Below are 20,899 nucleotides of genomic sequence, written 5' to 3'. Positions count from 1 at the left end.
AAAAGATTTGTTCCAAAATATTACTGTTCATGGATAATACACCCAGTCACCCAAGAGCTCTGATGGAAATGTACAACACAATTCATGCTATTTTTATGTCTGCTAACACAGCATCCATTTGGCAGCTCATGGATCAATGGGTCATTTTGACTTTCAAGTCGTATTATTTAAGAAATATATTTCCCAATGTTATAGCTGCCATAGAATGTGATTCCTCTGATGGTTCTGGGCAAAGTAAATTGAAACCTTCTGGAAAGTACTCACCATTCTAGATGCCATTAAGGACATTCATGATTCATGGAAGGAGGTCAAAATAGCAACATGAACAGGAGTTTGGAAGAAGCTGATTCCAACCCTCATGGATAACTTTGAGGCGTTCAAGACTTCACTGGAAGAAGTACCTGCAAATGTGGTGGAGCCTGAAGATGTGACAGAATTGCTGAAATCTCATGATAAAACTTGAATGGTTGAGGCATTGCCTCTTATGGATGAGCTATGAAAGTTGTTTCTTGAAATGAAAATGGGTGAAGATGCCGTGACTTTTATTGAAATGACAACAAAGGATTTAGAATGTTACATCAACTTAGTCGATAAAAAGGTGGCAGGGTTTGAGAGGACTGACTCCAAATTTGAAAGATGTTCTACTTTGCTAAAATGCTACTAAGCAGCATCACATGCTACAGAGAAACTGTTTGTGAAAGGAAGAGTCAATAAATAGAGCAATTTCATTGTTAATGCCACAGCCACCCCAACCTTTGGCAACCACAGCCCTGATCAGTCAGCAGCCTTCAAAATCAAGCCAAACCCTCCACCAGCAAAAAGATACAACTCACTGAAGGCTCAAATGATTGTTGGCATTTTTAGCAATAAATTATTTTTAATTAAGATTTTTAAATTGTTTTTAGACATAATATAATTGCACACTTAATAGACTAGAGGATAATGTAGACATAAATTTTATATGCACTGGGAAACCAAAAATAATTGTGTGACTTGCTTTATTGTGATGTTCTTTATTGTGTGGTCTGGAACTGACCCACATTATCTTTGAGTTATGCCTATACTTAACCTGTCTCCTTCCTGCTCTCCTCCTTTCCATCACACCTAAATAGATCACACATCCAAGTACTCTATACATTTTACATCTCTTGACAGCAACTGGATTTCAAAAGGCTTCTTGGAGGTTGTAAACTCTCTGGGAGACCGTGAAGTGTCTGTCCCCAGGATTATAATGGGTTCCCTTTCAGGAACACCACTGGCAGTCCCACTGTTACCAAGAATGAACACAAAAAGGGCACAAACATAATGTGATTTCTGTGTGTAATACAAAGTGTTATACATCTTTCTAATTAAATATAAGATATTCCTACAACCAAGTATTTAAAAAGACAAAAATCCAATTTCTTGGAAAAGTTTCACAGTTTACTACTCATATCCCACCGATATCTCACCTATTCCTTACCTTTCCTCTGTTCATTCTAGTTCTACCCACTTCTGATGGTTTGGAGAGATGAACCCTATAAAAACATGTTCTTAAACTCCATCCATTCCTGTGGGTGTGAGCCCATTTAAGTAGAACCTTTTGATGAGGTGACTTCAGGTAAGGTGTGGCCCAGCCAGTCAGGAAGGGTCTTAATCCTATTTCTGGGGTCCTTTGTAAGCAGAATGAAATTTAGATAGCTAGAGAGAAAAGCCACAGTGAGCAGCCAGAACCTGGAAGTTGACAGAATCAGAAAGAGAAAACAGAAGCCAGAAGAGGCCGCCATGTGCACTGCCCTGTTCCAGAGGAGCCAAGGACCATCATCATCAGCCCCGAATGCCACTGTCTTCCAGAAGAAAGTATTGCCTTGTTGGCACCTTGATTCTTTACTCCTCCTACCCTCAAAACCATGAGCCAGTAAATTCCCCTTGTTTAAGTCAACACATTGCATGGTATTTGTTTTGGAAGTTAGGAAACTAAAACACCACCTTTCTCCCAAACTGCTGTATAGAGCAATATCGATATACCACTCAGCTTGCAAGTCCAACTGTCTATTTCCCTCTCCCCCCTGTTCATCCCCACCATCCCGCACTACTGTGGCCTAATGGTGTCTGCCACAAGTTGAAAATTATTCTTTCTTCACACATCCATTGACCCCTCACTCAATTCCTCCTCACTCAATCATGGGCTCAAGCCAGCCATCCATTTCATGATTTTCTTCAATAATTTCATGCAGTCATGAGGATTTAAAAGTGTTTCAAGTCTGGAGTGATGCAGGTAAATTTTGAATTGGTCTGTTAAATTCAAAAAACATGGAACCTACAAAACTATCAACATTTGCATTTACGTCACTAGGCATTTCTTTGATTATGAGAGTAGTTATATATTAGTTAAGCCACTTCTTAAATTTAAAGTAGTTAGAATGAAGGAGAGATTCAGCTTAAGAATATACTATTCAACACAGCAGTTGAGCTAAGACATCAAAAAAAAATCAAAGTTGACATAAAGCAATTATTGAGCCATATTATTTACTTTGAGAATTGGAAAGGAGAAATTCACTGCCTTGCCTTTTTCCACTTAGTTCCAGGGTTGACCAAACAAAATGCAAGGTACCTTGAAAAGCTAACAATTTTAAAAATCTCTCTATATACAGCCTATTTTAGACTAACTTGTCTGAATAAGTGTAAATTAAATATAACACTTTGCACTGAAACATCAAAAATAGTGTTTTACCACAAATATTCACAAAATCACCCCTTACCTTCCTGTTCTCCACCATCTCAACAGGCTCTGCTGTCAACATAACAGATTCTATCATGTTTTGTTTGTATTTCAGGGTTTTGTTGTGGTTATTGTTGCTTTCACAATTTCCATTATAATGTAGGTAGTAACACACAAATCTACATAGAAGTGCAATCTAGAGAACAGAAAATAGTTCAGTAATATGTGAGACAGAGTCATGAGTCCTTCCTGTGGTTGAGTGAGTTTCTGTAAATATTGCGGCATGAGAGGGTTCTGATTTTTCTGTTTGCACATTATTGCATAGTCAGTCCAATTGTGGGGAAAGGTTCACACATCAGGAAATTGGATGTTAATTAATAGATGCTTGCTTTCCTGTCAGTCTCTTTTTAACCCAATTCATTCTGTCCTTTCTCTGAAGGATGTTGGAGAAGAAAAGAGAATTCTGCTTAATCGTTTTAGAAACTGAGAGATGATGACAGAAAAAAAACTAATGAATCAAATTGACTCTTGAGGTATACAAACTTTGAGTTTGAAAGCCAAGGAAAATAAATGGGGAGAGTAGCTGGCAAGCAAAACTGTTGTTGCTTATCTCCTAAGGGGAGATACATGCCATACAGGCAGGCAGCTGAGAAACAACACAAGATATGGCCACCCTGTTAGCTGGATGGGCCTTTGACCCTTTCTCCTTAATCTCAGCCCACCAGCCAGTGCCCATGATCTAGGTCCACCCACTGTTTCTCAGAGTGGGCTCTACTCAGGGCTGGCTAATTCAGCTACTCTCAGAACAAAGGGACTCCCCCTTTTAATTCTGAACTTGGCTAGAAGCAGGCATACCCCTTTTGTCTCTGAAAATACAGTTCAAGGAACATATATGTGGGGCTACCATTGTAGACAAATTATTTCAAAGTGGTAAATTAGGTAGTCATTTATTTACTCTCTTAAGACTATGCTGAAGTATCTCCTAGCCAGATATCATATTATAGCATTAGCAGGATATCAACTATAGTGGATAAATATGAGCTAAACACATTGAAAAAAAATTGGGGGTCACTGACTACTTCCAAGTTTTGGTTACACCATGCGTTTTTATCTACACAAACCTAAGTAGGGTAGGTAATTTCCTAATTATTTAAGAATTTGCACATTCACATTTTCTTCTTACAAAATAATATTAAACAATTTTACCTATATTATTCTGCATATCTCTAATATAGGTACAGTGGCTTGAAGCCATATGTAACCCAGAAAAACATGTTCTTAAATTTAATCCATTCTTCTGGGTATGAACCCATTGTAATAGAACCTTTTGAGGAGGTTACTTCAGTTAAAGTATATATGGCCCAACCAAATCAGGAAGGTTCTTAATCCTATTACTGGAGTCTTTTAATTGAGAGAGAGAGAGAGAGGAAGCAAGAAGCTGAAATCAATTAAACTTGGGAGATAAGGGGAGACCAGGAGACACTGCCATGTCCCTTGCCAGATGACAGAGGAGTCGAGGATCGCTGGCAGCCAGCCTTACAACACCAGCCCTCAGTAAGAAAGCATCACCTTGAAGACACCTTGATTTGGACTTTCCTTTAATATCAAAACTATAAGCTAATGAAGTCCCATTGTCTAACCCAACCCATTTGATCATATTTTCTTGAGTAGCCTAGGAAACTAAAAAAATAGGAAAACTAAAGTCTTGATCCTATACCTACAAAGATTTAATTGCTTGGATTTTACCTATGTGATTTTTTTATATGAGACTAGGAATCAAAGACAATAGACCATCTTTATCTTTTGTAGAGAAGCCACAATATGAAAATTCTACTTTTGAGGTCTGTGCTTGCAATTTTTCTCATTAAAAGCCAAATTATCACCACACATTAGATCAATGCCCTCAACTAGGTTTTTTTTGTTTTTTTTTTTACTTTTCCTTGGACTGGATTATGACCTCTTAAAGAAGATTAAAGTTATGTTACTGAAATATAATAGAAAACTAAAAATGGTACAGGAAATTAAATTTTTATAGAATTTTTTAAAAATCTGAATATGGACAGTTTGGTACCCAAAAGCCTCAATTAAGACTTATTTCTAGATTGGGTTGATTTTCATATGTGACAATCGAAAGGTTATGCTTTGAATACAAAAGAAGCATTTTAATAGCCTACTATAAGTCTATTACTACTACAACTTAAATTATTAACTAAATTAATAATACTAAATTCAGACAAAAAAGTAACAATAGTGTGTTAGAGACCTGAAAATTAATAAGCATGGATGCAGACTTTAAAGCCCAACTGTGACTGTACAAATGACACAACAGGCTCAAAGTATACAGCAAATGCTGTCTGTAAAAACAGCTCCCAGGTTTCACACTGGGAGTACTTCAGAGTACAAGGATGCAAACTGCCAGTAAGCATGGGTCAGCACCACCAACCATCACCTTGGATAACAATTAAACCACCTAAAAGATGAAATGGCAAAAGGAGTGGTCTGAGAATGCTACACAGTAGGTCTCCTTGTTTCTAACTGCACAGACTAAGAACCACAACACAGCAGAGAGCTGTAAGGCAACATAGAGACCGTCCACCCCAGCACCCCATTAAAAAGACGGTCAAGCCAAGGACCACTAGACTGGGTGACCCAAATTCATCCGACCCTTCCCTAGGACTTAAGCCTTCTGAAAGCCAACTTTTTCGACCACAAAGGGCAATCTTACAAATTAAATGCCTCTGAATTCTGAAGTCAAAATACCCTGGAATATGAAGGAATTACTTACATAATTAAGATTCCAAACGGTTTATGATAATAAAATAAAAACTCAAGCTTTGAGAGTGGATTTTCATTCACTGAATAAAGATAATCTTTGAAGCAATACCAGGTAAGGCTAAACAGGGGAGTAAAGGGAAGACATTACTTATATCTTGATGAGCCCTCAACTTCTAAGACAAGAACCCTTCCTTTGTAAACCAGCAGTTTTTGCTTCTAAATGCTGAAAACAAACAAACAAAATGTTACAATCACATACCATTTGGAAACCTCTTTATATTTCTGGATATTTCGACTTATTAGCCCATTATCAGCAGCTCTTTAAACTCTCTGAGCTCAACACAGCTCAATGGTGCCATCACAGTGGTGTTGAACGCTATGGCTCTCTCACAATACCAGTGTGCCTCATGAACAGTCCAGAAAATGCATCTGCTCTCTGTGCTAGTCACTGACCATTCATGAACATATGCAAACTTTTCATAGAAATACAGGAAATTACTTATAAGAGGAATTTCAGAGAAGACTACTTCAGTAGATGTTAAATATTTTTAGCACTAGAAACTTGTAGTCAAACAGATATAAATTACATTTCCTATATTACAGCATAGAATCTCATAGGTAATAAATTGCATTTATAATATTTGTACATGAAATATAATATGTTCAAAGATTAAAGTGTGACCTCCCTAGTCAGACGTAGAGTCACAGTTCCGCTTGCCCACCCCAACACAGCACTGAGGAGGAACTGCCTGGCCTCCAAGGCCATGTTCCATAAATCATCGATCATGCCCAAGAGCTTCTAAGAGTCTTATTTTATTCTCAAAACTAATCTGTTGCTGTTCACCCAGGAGCATTTTGCACCCTTTCTCTTCGGCATACATATCTCTGCCTTGATATTGTTTATTCTTATAATATTTACAGAAAACAAGGAGGCTTAAGACACTCAACCCTCCCTTCAATATGACAGAGACTGTTTCGTGTTTTTTATCATTCAATTATAATGGATGATTAATGTTCATTTCCAGAAAATAGCACCCCTTCTCATAAACTAGTAAATTCCCTGCCAAAATTTTCCCTCCATTCTGTAGATATTGTTATTAAAAGAAGCTGTATAAAAACAGGAGTATTCTCAGTTACCATCATTCTAATGCAGGCTGGCCGTATTGAAGATCATTCTGATTCCATGATTTAGCCCCACAAAAAATTTTGCAAAGAAGTGTTAATGGGGATTTCCCCAGGTCCCCGCCAAAGAAAAAGAATCCCAGTAAAATAATTTTGAAAAAGCTGAATCCTTCTCCCCTCTTATAAAGATTACATAATAATTAGCATATTAAGAGGCCTGACAATTCTTGTATCAAAGAAAGTTATTCAACCTATTTAAGATATTTTCCAATATTATTTGAGCAGAAACACTTTAATTATGGGACATACATTAAACTTCTCCAGAACAGTGCTCCCTTAAGCAATGATTGTTTCAGCCCATGCCAGAAGAAGTGACAGCACCTCATAGAGAATTGTGATGCCCTGAGCCAAAACAGAAGAAAGATTCAGAAATGAAAACTCAAATCAAGGACACAAATACACTCTCATTCCAATGAGTTACATGCAGAAGTTTAACAGCAAATAAAGGAATATAGCACAACAAATATTTGTCCTCATACCCTAAAACACCTCTTCCCAACCGTTTTCTAGAACGTACACTGCTTTGGAAAGCAAATCATCTGTAGACCCTACGTCTCTTGGTGCCGGCAACTTGAGAACACACGAAAGGTGAAAAATGATGCCTGAAGGTCACCTGGCTGTGGGGAACCTTGCAATACTCCACTCCATGCTTAGGTTCTTGTCTTCGATTTAGGGGGCATTGTTCTAGATATAGGAAAAGCACTGTTATCCATAATTCGTATTTTTGTCTGTGACAAGTCGACAGGAATCCTCATGCATAAAGCTATGATTACTTTTATGGGCTAAACGAATGCCCAAATAAGGGAATCTCAGCAATAAAATAGATCAAAGGTACAAATCACAAGGACAGTTTTATAGCAGGGTCATTTGCTTCACAAATTCATTTAACACATATTTACTGAGCATCTCCTAAAAGACAGCCACTGTGTTCAGTGCTAATGCTAGTCTACTTTCAAACAAATATACACTTTTCTCTCATATGGATGTTTACAGTCAGCATGATTTAAAAACACCAAATAATAGTATAAGAAATTATCTAATTTGTTGTTTCTTTTTAAAGAATTTTTGACTTGCATAGATTCACATGTGCACCCACACAAACACAATGTGGAATGGTGGGTGATCCGTAAAATTTGTTCCTTTTCATTCACTTAACAATTGTAAAGACTTATTTAAAAAAAATAAATGTTAAAAGAACAGTGATCTATCAGATATTGAACTAAGTAGCAAATATTTTGAACATACAAATGTTATCAGGGTTATATGGTTTTAAACCAGCAGATTTGTTTTTATTTAAAGTCAATACAAAATAAAACAAATGTATTTCATTTTATGAACCATAGCAGGTGAATTTAGCAAGTATTTTACAAAGAAGGAATTCTTTCTTTCTAGAAACAGAGTAAAATTTGATGATGATGATGTAATCAAATAGAATCCATATCCTTTTCCAGGTTGATTGAAGAAGCAAAATTAGGGCATTTAAAGAGTTGTGAAATTATCATATCTTAGTTTTATTCTCATTCATCTGAAATGTCAGTTCTACATATTGTTTTGTTAATTGCATTAAATGCTTCTGTGTGATGGTTAAGTTTGATGGAAAAAATGCAAAGAGGGATACATTAGTTAATGCTTACAAACGGCTTCCGTTTCTTAATGTGGTCCCCTGAAAACCAAGGAATCAGGGAAAATCTGCATCCCCCAGTCACAGAGAGCAGAGGCTAACTCTCTGTCTTGAGTTGATTGTACTAAGCAAATTGTCAAGAGATGGGACTATCTTGGTTTTGCTTTTCCAAATTTTAAGGCTAGAGAATCTTCTTAATGGCTGGAACAAATGGCCCAGAAGTATACCGCACTGGAATGCTAGCAAACAAATAGTAGCGACAGTAGCAGCACCACACTGCTGAGCCACCAGTGTAAAGAGAGAGCAGAGCCCAAGGAATTCCTACGGCAGAAGAAAAATTAAAGCCTCCCTATAATAAAGAAAAGTACAGTTCAGGTATAGTTTACATGTAAACACAAAACTCTGGACATAAAAAAGGCACCACCATTTGGTAATTAGAATATCCATGCCAACCCTTACAGAGATTTTTTAAATGCTGCACTTCGTGGGGGTGCTTCTATCCTTGAATATTATTTCTTCTGTGAAATCAGAGTAAAAACTCTGGTGGAGGGAATAGGAGCTACAGGATATTTTAAAGCTGATGACATTATATTGTGCGCAATTACACAAATTCTGACAGAATAAAGTTCTCTAAGATAAAACCGATATACACATCATATTTAGCCTATAAGGTTCTTCTCAGGTTAGAGCCCAAACTTTGAGTTATAAAAAATATTCCATTATGTATTTACACATCCATTCATTTGTGAGCTTATATATTTATTTCTGTTCATTCTTCATTCATGTATTTTCTCTCAATACATATTCAATTGGTGTCTCTCCAGTATAAGGCACCAGGAAGGACTCACAGACATGGTCCAGTCTACTGCAGGGAGAAGCAGGGAAGAAAGAGTTTCAACAAAGAAGCACACCAAATAATATTTAATACTGTGATAAGTGTTGTAAGAAAAGGACAAGGTGTCATGGAAAGTAGAATGGAAGGACCTAATTTAGTCAGCAAAGAAGGTCTTGGAAGAAGGTAAAATCCAGAGCATGCTGGGAAAACCACATTTCTGTTGCTCTGTAGCATGAAGAGCTACAAAGACCAAAGGGGAAGGAGCACATCTCAGCTTTGTCGTGGAGCAGGGTGAGAAAGTCCCAGCACTATTCCTGAACCTCAGTTTTCACATCTGAAAGATGGAGATGCTGTTAACACTTGCTTTACCTGGGTTACCCTATGTTTACCAGGATGATTATCAAGGTTGATGATCAAATAGGACAAAATACATGAAGCATTTTATAAACTGCCAAATGGTATAATACTTGTTCCAGTTTGCTAATGGTGCCTTATACAAAACACCAGAAATGGATTGGCTTTTAAAAGGGGGTTTATTTGGTTACAAAGTTACAGTCTTAAGGCCATAAAGTGTCCAAGGTAATGCATCAGCAATTGGGTTACCTTTACTGAAGGATGGCCAATGGTGTCTGGAAAACCTCTGTTAGCTGGGAAGGCACATGCCTGGTGTCTGCTTTAAATGGCCATCTTCAAAATGTCTCTCTAAGTTGCAGTTCCTCTCTCAGCTTCTGTGAGTTCTTCAAAGTGTCCCTCTTGGCTGTAGCAAGCTCGTTCCTTCTGTCTGAGCTTATATAGTGCTCCAGTAAACTAACCCAGGCCATGCTGAATGGGTGGGGCTGCAACTCCATGGAAATTATCCAGAGTCATCACCCACATTTGGGTGGGGCACATCTCCATGGAAACACTTACAATCTAATCAACACTAATATGTCTGCCCCCACAAGATTGCATCAAAGATAATGGCATTTTGTAGGATGTAATACATTTGAACTGGCACATTCCACCCCCTGGACCCCAAAATGACATGATATTTCCATTTACGAAATACATTCATCCCATCACAATATCATAGAAACTTAAGTCATTTCAGTTACAATAGTTAAGTACAAGATCCCATCAAAATCAGTTACAGGAGTGGTCTGTCTTAAGGCATAATTCCCCTCTAGCTGTGGACCTCTGAAACTTAGAAAAAGTTGTCTACTTCCAATATACAAAGGAGGGACATTCATAGGATAAACATTCCCATTGCCACAAGGAGAAACTGAAAGGAAAACAGGGTTTAAGGAACCAAAACAATTCCTAAAACCCGCAGGGCAAACTCAGTTAGATTTCAAAGTCTGAGATTCATTTACAGAATGACATTTTATCCTTGGGGCTTGAGAGAGCTGGGATCTAACCCTTCCTAAGGTCCTCTGTGGCAGCCCTTTTCTCTCCAAACACTTGAGTGAGTGCTCCAACATATCCACACATTGGGGAAACCACCTTCTCAGCCCCACCCTCCTCAAACATTGGGGCAGCTCCCGGATTCTCTTCCATCTCCGGGGCACATGCTCAACCCCTTCAGAACAGTGGGGTGGTGGCCAGGCTCTCCCCCATTCCTGGGGAATGTGCTCCACTCTCTCTGAGGCTTGTGGTGACAGGACTCTTCCTTAGCATCCAGGCGGAAGGCCCATCCTCTACTTCCGGGGCAAACTCACCCTTTCCATGCATGTGGGCCACTCCGTTCTCCCAGCCTGAGATCTCTTGACTCCAGACCTCAACCTCCATGGCTCTGTCTTTGAAGAAATTTTTCCTTCAATTTGTTCCTTGACTGTTGCCTCCAGTCAACAACTCCATCTATAAAGATCTCACAAAAATTCTGTTGGCTTCGCATGAAGCACACAGGGGTCAAAGCCGTCAGACAATAGGACTTTCCACAAATCCTTTCTGGATAACTCCATCTCCAATCTTCGCTTGTACTGAAATGGTGGTCGGGTTCCACGTTTGGTTAAATCATGACGTGAGGCTATAACTTCTGGCATTCCACCCCCTAGACACCTGGAATTTTCCAAACCATCAGTTTCTGGTTTATTTGAACCCAAGAGTTCAGCTTTAAGTTTATCTCTCTCCGCTCACATTTTACTATAAGCTGCAAGAAGAAGCCATGCCATATCCACAACTTTAAGTTTCAAAATCCATCAGCCAAGTATCCCAGCTTGTCACTCTCAAATTCTCCCTTCCATCTGACACCAGGACACAATTTTGCCAAATTCTCTGCCACTTTAAAACAAGGATCACCTTTCTTCCAGTTTGCAACAACACATTCATCATTTCTGCCCAAGGCCTCATCAAAAGTATCTTTAGAGTCCATATTTCTACAAGCAGTCTCTTCAAAGCAGTTAAGGCCTTTTCTATCAAGCTCCTCAAAATTCTTCCAGAATCTTCCCCTTATCCATTTAAAAAGCTGTTCCAACATGTTTGGTATTTGCAAGCTCAGCAGCACCCAACTCTCAGTACCAAAATCTGTTCCGGTTTGCTAATGCTGCCTTTTCGCAAAACACCAGAAATGGACTGGCTTTTATAAAGGGAGTTTATTTGATTACAAATTACCATCTTAAGGTCATAAAGTATCCAAGATAAGGCATCAACAATCACGTACCTTCACTGGAGGATGGCTAGTGGCATCCGGAAAACCTCTGTTAGCTGGGAAGTCATGTGGCAGGTGTCTGCTTTCAATGGCCATCTTCAAAATGTCTCTCTAAGTTGCAGTTCCTCTCTCAGCTCCCGTGAATTCTTCAAAATGTCCACCTTGGCTGTAGAAAGCTTGCTCCTTCTGTCTGAGCTTACATAGTGCTCTAGTGAACTAATCAAGGCCCATGCTGAATGGGCAGGGCCACGCCTCCATGGAAATTATCTAATCAGAGTTATCACCTACAGTTGGGTAGGGCACATCTCCATGGAAACAACCTAATCCAAATATTCCAACATAATCAACACTTATATGTCTGCCTACACAAGATTGGATCAAAGATAATGGCATTTGGGGGGACATAACTACATTTGAACTGGCACAATACTATTAGTTATCACCACCTGTTACACCTCAGCATAGTATCCACTGCAAAATAAAAGATCCCAAATGCTCAAAATGCAATGATCAGTATGCCTCATATGAGAAAGAAGATTCTGTTACCTAAGGACAAAAATAAGAGCTGTCACAGACTGTCATATTGTGGAAAATTAAGTATTGGATCCATATTGCTTTATTTGTGAAAACCAATATGTTTAAAGTCTCAGACTTGAAACTTTCTTTCCACAAGAGACTTTACACTTGCTGTTGACACCCTTACTTTCCTTCAGTTTCCACATGCATTTAATGAGAAGAACACTAACCACAGACCTTCTATGCCAGCCTTCAGTTAAATGAGCACCAACTCCACAAGACATGTTCATTTGGTAAGTAGCCCAAAAATCAACAGCTATTTTTTGAACTCCTTTTATTTACCATCATCTAAGGAAATATAAGCAGATTATTTTATTTTTTGGAAAAAAAACAAAACAAACATTGGAGTTTAAGACAGAGAATAACCATAATTTGTCAAATGAAGCTAAATTACCTACCAGAAGTATCTGTTCCTTAACTACATATAAATAAGCAGATTTGTACGTCAATTCAAAGCACACATTTAATGAACTGCCTCTATGTACAAGGCACCATGGTGTCTTGGATCCCAGCACAGTCTCAAGCAAGAATTCATTCCCAACAGCACAATGCTCGTAGGACACCAGTTTTAAGAGATGTAGCAACATAAGATTTACAACCTCCCTGAGGGAAAAGACAAAAAGCATTTTCTATGTGCTTTCCCCCATCCATTCTACTATTAACACAAGCCTGTCTCTATAAGGAGCAAATTATGTAAGGTATTCTCATCTGTTTCTGAAATTCATTATATGCTTTCTTATCCATGTCTTGGCTTTGATGCATGATCATAACTTATGCATGAAACATACGGCCGGTGAAAAGTAGTAACCTCCACAAACAGCCTTACATCTTACCTCTGAAACTCAGCAACCTGGAACCAAATGCCAAGACACTCTCTGTGCCTTACTGTGGAATGCCTTCCATGTAAGCAGTTTTCCAACCCCAACTGGGTCAGGGAAATGCTGTTTCCTTTCTGCTGAGTCATCCCCCAGCTTTACTTTGTAATAAGAACATTAGCACACTTCTTGCCCTTAAACTGCTAATGATGATTCACAGGCAAACTCTGAATATGGTCAGTGCCTCTCTGGAAGAAATCAGTAAAGAATAGCTTTCTAACTTGTGTTTGTGTGGGTGTGATTGTGTGGGTGTCTTCACCACAGTTTTCTCTGTGGAGCTAAGCCCTTTGCGATACCACTTTGGCATCAATTCTTCTGGCATGCCATTGGGCATCTGGGAAGCCTGAAACTGAATTACTGAGTGTTAAGTAACTGGCTAGATGCTCCCATAGACCTGGAAAAAGATCCCACTGCTCTCAGTCCCATTAGGCTCTTTTCATCCTCCCTGGACTACTGGAATTAGCTTCTCCTGCCTGAGAACCCAAGACAGTGCTGGGCATACTTTGGGTGTTCACTCAGAATTCACTAATGGTAAAGCAACCTTTACTCTCTGAAATTGGGGAAGGCTGTACTAAATTACATCAGTTTGATCCAAAAATTCCTAAAATCTGCATTCTCTGAACCTCTGATTCTAGCTCACTCTAGCCTCTTGCCCACACTTCCAAAAAGGGGAAATAAAGACATGAGGTGATAATGCAAGTGTATGTGTGTGTGTACACACATATGCACTGGATATATAAAAATTAAATATATGATATGTTCAGACAATTGTTACATAGATAGTAATGATTCTGTAATATGTAAAACTGTATTAGTATATGGTTTGCCCTCTCCTCCCCAAAACGCTTTATCTTTTTAATGATTGTAACACTCGTCTCAGTCTTTTAGTGTGTTTATTATCTTATACCTGCCCTTTAAGCATATTGGAGACATTGTTCAAAGAAGAAGTTCTCATTTCATTTTAAGGAAAAAAGTTCCATTACTTCAGCCAACCAATAGATTTTATGAAGTCATGTAAAATATGCAGTGACATGAGTCAGATAAAGATTTGGTTTCTGACATAGCACTCACAAAGCTTCAAACAACAACATTTCCCACTAATAGCATGTGTACTTATCATCCACAAGTTGCATAAGGCTTTTTTGAACTATAGTTTTAATCTATCCCTTGTGAACAATGACATATAATTTTTTTTTCCTCCTAACACTACTTACCTCCTGGTTCAAGTATCTCAGGGTCTGTAAAATTAGCCTGAGTCTGCCCTGCCCACAGGCTTTACTACTGTGTGATTTCATGTTCTCAGTCACTGTCTTGTTATCTTTAAGAGTGGACTTCTTATCTGATCTCAAATTCTTTAAGCCCCACCCCCTTGACTGTTTCTGTGTCAAACGTGCCCTCTCTTTGGGGACTGCAATCAGAAGTCTGTGCCTGGTTTTGTATGTAAATTTGTATTTATTTTGTAGTCAGGCATCTCCAAAGCTACTTCTTGAAATGGGCTAAGGCTATGTGCTTACATATCATACTTATTTTACACCTAGACATAAAAGCAATGGATTTTATGAGAAAAAATGCAACAAATGAGAGACAAATACAATAGGACTAGCAAAATGGACTAATATATCTCATAAGAACTAACAATGCACATCACCTTAAAGGAACTCTAAAAAATAAAAAGATGGTAATTTATGATTTATTCACGACATAAGGGAAAAATTCTGTAGTAACATTTTTACCAGCACTGAGTTAAATTTTAATTGATTAATTATATATAAAGTAATAACAAAATACAAATCTAATCATAGACATTAGTATTACTATTACTAGAGTTTATATTTAGTTTCATGTTCCTAATACCTTGTAGTTAATGAAGTACAAAGTAAGTATGTGTAGGTTCTGCTCCAAACTAACAAGTCAAACAATGGCTCATTCTAATAATTAAAATAAAAAATAAATGAGAACTCATGTCTCCTTTAAAATATTGTTTCTAAGATAAAATTTTCTAATTGTTTCCTATTTTTCAATTGTTGTCCATTTATTCATTTCTCCAACTATCTATCCAGCACATATTCATTATACAATATACGCCGGGAACAATGCTAAGCACAAGGATTGTAACACTTAAACATATATAATAATTTTGGTAGATAGCTTTCTTTTACCTATACAATGTCACTTAAAGAATAATTACCTAACTGTGCATAATTTTAAAAGATTATCTGAAATTTTAAAACAAGAAGTAAGAGAAAAATAGGAAATTATATAGAGCAATATGGTCTTTGCTTGACAGCTGATTTTAAAAAAAATAATGAAAAGAACAGTTGGAAGATTTAGCAAAATGAAAACGTAGACTATCCCCTTTATCCTCAAAATAGCTAAAGGAAAATAATGTTAAATATTAAAATATGCATATCTGTTCTTAGACCATTTTTATGAAGCACCAAGGTAAATGATAATATGTATAATACATATACATATATAATTTATCTGTCTACCTATTTATTTGAGGTCAGGGCAGTCTCTGGAGGCATAGTCTACATGCAGTACCAGTAGATAAAGATTGGCCTTTACAATTGTTCAGAGAAAAGTAGCAGCATTACTATTGCACAATATCTGTTACTGTTTTCAACAATCACCCCCCAAAAACTCATGGACAAACACATACATATATCTCACACGTTGAGACACATACATTTTATAACATCCTTATTTCGGATGTTGGTAATTTTTTATTTATTTCATTAAATATATGTTATCAAGAATATACATGATACCCTCTGAGAAAAATTTCAAGGAGTGACCATCTATAATCATCTATTCCTGATTTTCCTGCAAATTTCACTCTTTCAGCTTAACATTCCCACTCCACTAAGTTTATAATTTGGCCGCAGTATTTGTCCTAACCCACATCTCAAATCATGTCAGTCATCTGCTTAGAAATATTTAGGGGCTTCTTATTCCCTGAAAATTAGTATCCAAAAATCGCAGCATGACTGAGAAGGGCGCAGGTGAACAGAGTTTGTCCTACTTTCCAATTTAACCTCTTGAATCTCCTCTTCCCAATGTGTGAGCCTGAGAATCCACCATATGTATCTTTATCTTCTCGTTTCCTAACCCAGAATCCCCTTCTGCACTTATGCCAGTCACGACACTATTCATCCGTCTCACCCAATTTAAATATAATTTCTTTCATGAAGTTGTCCATGTCTAAAGCCATCTCTCTCTTTCTTCCATGTGCTCCTCTCATTTGTTCCTCTAACAGATCTATTGCATCCTATTTTTGTTACAACCATTTGCCATATCTCCTCTAGTAGTCACAATGCCCTGAAAGTGAGACAACTTCTTAATTAGCTTCACAATTTCACAACACTAAATTTAATTTAGTAAGACTAGTAAGATGATTAAGGAAGCCTGAAATGGAATGTGTTGTTTCTAGGCATCATGACTGAGGGGAGGCTCTAGTCTTATGCTTGCATATTCTGTTCTTTCTCTAAAAACATGTGACCCTAAAATTGATGCTTAATCACTGCTATTTTGAACTTATTTAATTGATCAAATATCATAGCTATTATCATGAGCAAATATGTTGAGGAATATCTGTTTTTTCTAAAGCCTGATGTAGACCACTTGTGGGAGAAAGATATTTCAAATGAATATTCAGTTGTATCTGTCCAATGGCCTTTGTATCCAATCCTATCAATCCCTAATTTTTGTTTACAATAAATTTATGTTTATAAAGTCAGAAAAAAATACCATCATGAGAATGAAGAAAAATAGATCAAGTATACCATGACTATGTTATGCACCCTGTTGGCTACAGAAGCAATTTCATTAAAGACTGTTCAATACAATGGCCTGTATCTCCAATTTTTATTTATATTATTGGTTCCAGAAAAAAATGGAGCACCTCAATTTATATTCTATGGATTAGAAAAACACTGATGAAAATTTTAAAGGTATTAAGTATCAATTTGAAGCCAGAACAATCGGATAAGTAAGTTAAAAAAAAAAAAAAAATAACTCATACATATTGTGCAATGGTCTAGAACAGCATGTACTTCTCATTCCCCTGATTGTTTCAGTACTGTATTGGGTACTGAAAGGGCCACATCAATACGTTTCTCTTTTTTTGACATCTAATATAATAATTTTTACATGGTAGTCCACTGAGTATTCAGTTTATTTCTGTACCAAGTTGTCTTCTCCAAAGAATGTGAAGGTCCAGTGAAGAAAACCACAGATTACAGAGGAAATCTTGAGTGCATTAATTTGTTCCCTAAAGACCATAAAAACATATCTTTATGACAGAATTATTTTTATAAAATTACAAGAAAAACTGAAATATATGTAATGTTCATTTTTAATGTGAAGTAATGCATATAAAACTCACATTCCTTTCATATTTCTCTCTAACACCTTTATTATTTTAATGCCTTGATATACAAATAACCTGATAAGTTTTAAAAGAAAAGAACATCTTTTTTAAATCGCATGTAATTTTAAAATCTTAAGGACAAGAATGAGAAACTGATGAAAATATAGTTTGGTGTAGTCCAAGATTTCTTCCTATAAAGTCCACTGTAGTATATATTTAAATATATATTTTAAATATCATGTTAAATAGTGTGTTTAAAGAGTTATTTAAATTCATTTGTATATGTTCGTATCTCTATAATGCATTGCAATATTTCTCAAAATGTTGCCCACAAGATACCTGCTTCAAAATAATTTGAAACACTTGTTTTAAAAGTAGAGACCCTAAGTCTTCACTCTAGAGTAGATGGGTCAGAATCCCTTAGAGTGAGAAGCCTGGGGGTAAGTATTTAAAATAAGTTTGTCCACGTGATTCTGCTGTGCTCCAGAGTTGAGAAACATCGACCTATTGGGTCTATCTGAAACCATGCCTCATTATTTTCTCAATGTCACATGTTCAAAAGAGAAGTTGCCAAATTTTTTCTTGCAGAAAAAGATCTCTTTCAAATTATGAAATGCCACTTAACAGAGAATAAAACTGATCCCAAATTCCTTGGTTTGTCAGCTCAATTAACAAATGAAAGGGGTCATTTTTGTCCTTATTCCCCGTTGGCCTGAAGTGTTCAGTCCAAAAGCTAGTGATACCCGCTCGGTAACTCGAGATACTGACCTCCGCTTCCCACAGATCATAACACTGAATGCTGTTACCATGAAAATAAACCCTAACAGTCGCTGGACGCACTTGCTTTGCCACTACTCCTGGAATATCGGCGCATACACAGAACCCGGCCTGCAGCCCAGGCCCTCGGGTTCTCAGAGCCGGCGCGGCCCCGTCAGCACCTCGGACAGCGACCGCGGGGCGCGGGGTTCCGGAAGTCACTGCCCAAGAGCTTGCCCAGAAAAAAGCTGCTGATATCAACGAAACAGACCTGAGACACCCTAGAATACACAGACCACAGACCCCGTTCTCCTTTCCAGCTTCCAGGATCTCTTCCCCAACGACAACAAGGGAAACTAAGTACCTCTTACCTAGAATATATGAGCCACCCCCACATCGCGCCTCTCTCCCCGGTTCCCCAGCGCCTGTTGCTCAGGAGGCGAGACCGCACTTGAGAAAACACGGGACCAAGTGACAGACCGCTGGACTTGCCGGGAGCACGAGGGCAGCGGGAGAAGCGGAGCGCTAGGCCATTTCAAGACCCTTTCCGTGGGGAGGGTGCGCCCTGCGCTCGGCTCCGACGCCAACGACGCCCCCCGCGCACCCAAGGCTGGTCGGGAGCGCCGCGCGAGCAGAGGCCGGCGCCCCGGAGCGAGGTCCCTCTGTGGGGCCGGGAAGCTCAACCCGGCGGGGGAGGCCCCCGGCCCAACACTGCCGACGCCTGTGGGCCCATGCCCGGACAGAGGGACAGGGGCTCGGAGAGAGCCTGCGGAGGGTGGGCACTCACCATATTGACTTCGGAAACCATGTCGATGCTGGCGATGTCAATGTTCATACCCACGCAGACCGGAGGACCTACGGGGAAGCGCACGACATGGTCACCAGCCAAGCTCGTGCATGGGTGCGGGTGGCTCTGAGGATGGGGGCTGGCAGTGGAGGGGGCGCAGGCGAAGTGCTCCCCCACCCCCATCCCCACCCTGCCGCAGCTTGGCGGATGCGGCCCCCGCCTTCCTCCTCCGCCCAGGCCGCCAGCGCCACGGTTCGCGCTTCCCGCAGCGGCCGCGCGCACCCCACTTACCCCCGAAGTCCGGTCTTAGGCGAATGTCGTAGCCTTTCAACAGCTTGTCCACCGTCTCCTTCACAAAGGACATGTTCCCGGGATCGTTCACGCTGGGGAGGGGGCGGGGGGGCACAGAGAGCAGGGTCAGGCGGTGGTTCACCCTCCAGCGCCCGGCGCGCACGCCCGCGCCCTGCCCGCCGCCCGGCCCGCTTCCTGCCCACCCGCCCGCGACCCTACCTCTGGGCGCAGCACACCACCGCCACCAGCACCGGGGCCGAGAAGATGCCAAAAAACCTTCCTCCCGCAAAGCCCCACATCCCTCCGCCGCGCCCCGGCACGGGGGAGGGGGCGCCCCGCCGCCGTCGCGACCCGCAGCCGGGGCTGCTCCTGCTGCTGCCGCCGCCGCCGCCGCGCTGGCCCCGAGCGGAGGAGGGAGGAGGGGGAGGAGAGGAGGGGGAGGAGCGGGCGCTGGGAGGGGAGGAGCAGCGGGCGCGGGGACCGAGGCTGGGCCGGCAGAGCTGCACGCTCTGCCCGCCCCCGCGCTCTCCGCGGCCCCGCGGCCTGCTCCCTTTGCCACTCCCTCTGGCCTCAGCCACCGCGCGCGGGGACCGAAGCACAGGGACTGTGGGGTGCAGCGCATCGCCAGGGCGGGGGCACGGCGGGCGGGAGCTGCGGCGGCGGGGTCCTCCGGGCTCCTCACGGACGGCTGAGAGCGGGGATCCGCGGCGGCCAGGCTGCCATGGCGGCGAAGAAAGCGCTACCGGCTCCCACCCCCGACCCCTTCTCGGAGACCCCAGTCCAGCTGCAGCGCGGCCCGAGAGCCAGAAGGTGCCGCACAAGCTCGGGGCCCGGAAACTGAGTGCGGCCACGAGGGAAGCTGTGGGGCCATGGAGAAGCTCTTGCCTCACCTGTGGGGCTCGGAGCCTCGGCTCCCCAGGGTCCAGGAGAGCCAGATGGGCAGCAGGAGGCCCGGGAGTCCGGAGCACATGGTGCTGCTCCTGCGGCCTGACCTGGGTGGGATCTGCTCTCCCCACAGTCGCAGAGCATTTGAGCGGCTACGCGGGATCCCCGCCCCTGCCGCACCACCCCCTCGCCGCCCCCTCCCCGGGCTTTCCCGTCTGACCCTCCTTCCAACCCCTTGCGTCGCGACGGCCCGATTAATTATTTATAAAATATAAGCGCATTTTTTTAAAATATTTGGTGCTTTAAACCATCCCTCTCACCGTTACCTACGGACATTTCCTGCAAGCCCTGTTCGCTCCCAGTTCACAGGCTTGCAGTTATAATGAGTGGGAAAAGAAAGACTTGAATTTGCGCATTTTATAATCAGTAGGCTCGAGTCAGAATCAGATTTGGAGACCCCGGACTGCCATTTCAGGGATGAGGAAATAATGGCTTTTCTGGGTCAGCTCGGAGCTGTCCGTGGTGCTTACTGTGAGGCAAGTGTTTGAAGAATCATCGTTTTCCATATGACAGGCGCCCATTTTTGGGCTGTCATTAGAAGGTCGCTGGCGCACTGG

The 20,899-nt window shown here is 40.7% G+C and overlaps 1 protein-coding gene across 3 annotated transcripts in view; it reads right to left on the bottom strand.

The window, feature by feature from the left end:
• The window catches only part of GABRB3 (gamma-aminobutyric acid type A receptor subunit beta3), a 255,256-nt gene extending 234,853 nt beyond the window's left edge, over positions 1–20,403 (bottom strand). The window contains exons 1-3 of one of the 3 annotated variants that reach the window (XM_037832818.1): positions 20,288–20,403; positions 19,398–19,489; positions 19,107–19,174 (exon numbers count right to left, since the gene is read on the bottom strand). In XM_037832818.1, coding sequence (XP_037688746.1) covers positions 19,107–19,174; positions 19,398–19,489; positions 20,288–20,367 — 240 coding nt within the window. In that variant the 5' untranslated portion in view covers positions 20,368–20,403. Of the gene's footprint in view, positions 1–13,149; positions 13,200–19,106; positions 19,175–19,397; positions 19,490–19,616; positions 19,697–20,287 lie in introns of those variants that run through there. The other 2 variants (XM_037832817.1, XM_037832819.1) reach the window with 2 other exon arrangements.
• Positions 20,404–20,899: the final 496 nt, after the last annotated feature.

Source organism: Choloepus didactylus, chromosome 4 (genome assembly GCF_015220235.1).
Source record: "Choloepus didactylus isolate mChoDid1 chromosome 4, mChoDid1.pri, whole genome shotgun sequence".
NCBI lineage: Eukaryota > Metazoa > Chordata > Mammalia > Pilosa > Megalonychidae > Choloepus > Choloepus didactylus.
The sequence above is the reverse complement of the archived record's forward strand: the minus strand, read 5'-3'. Positions and strand labels throughout refer to the sequence as shown.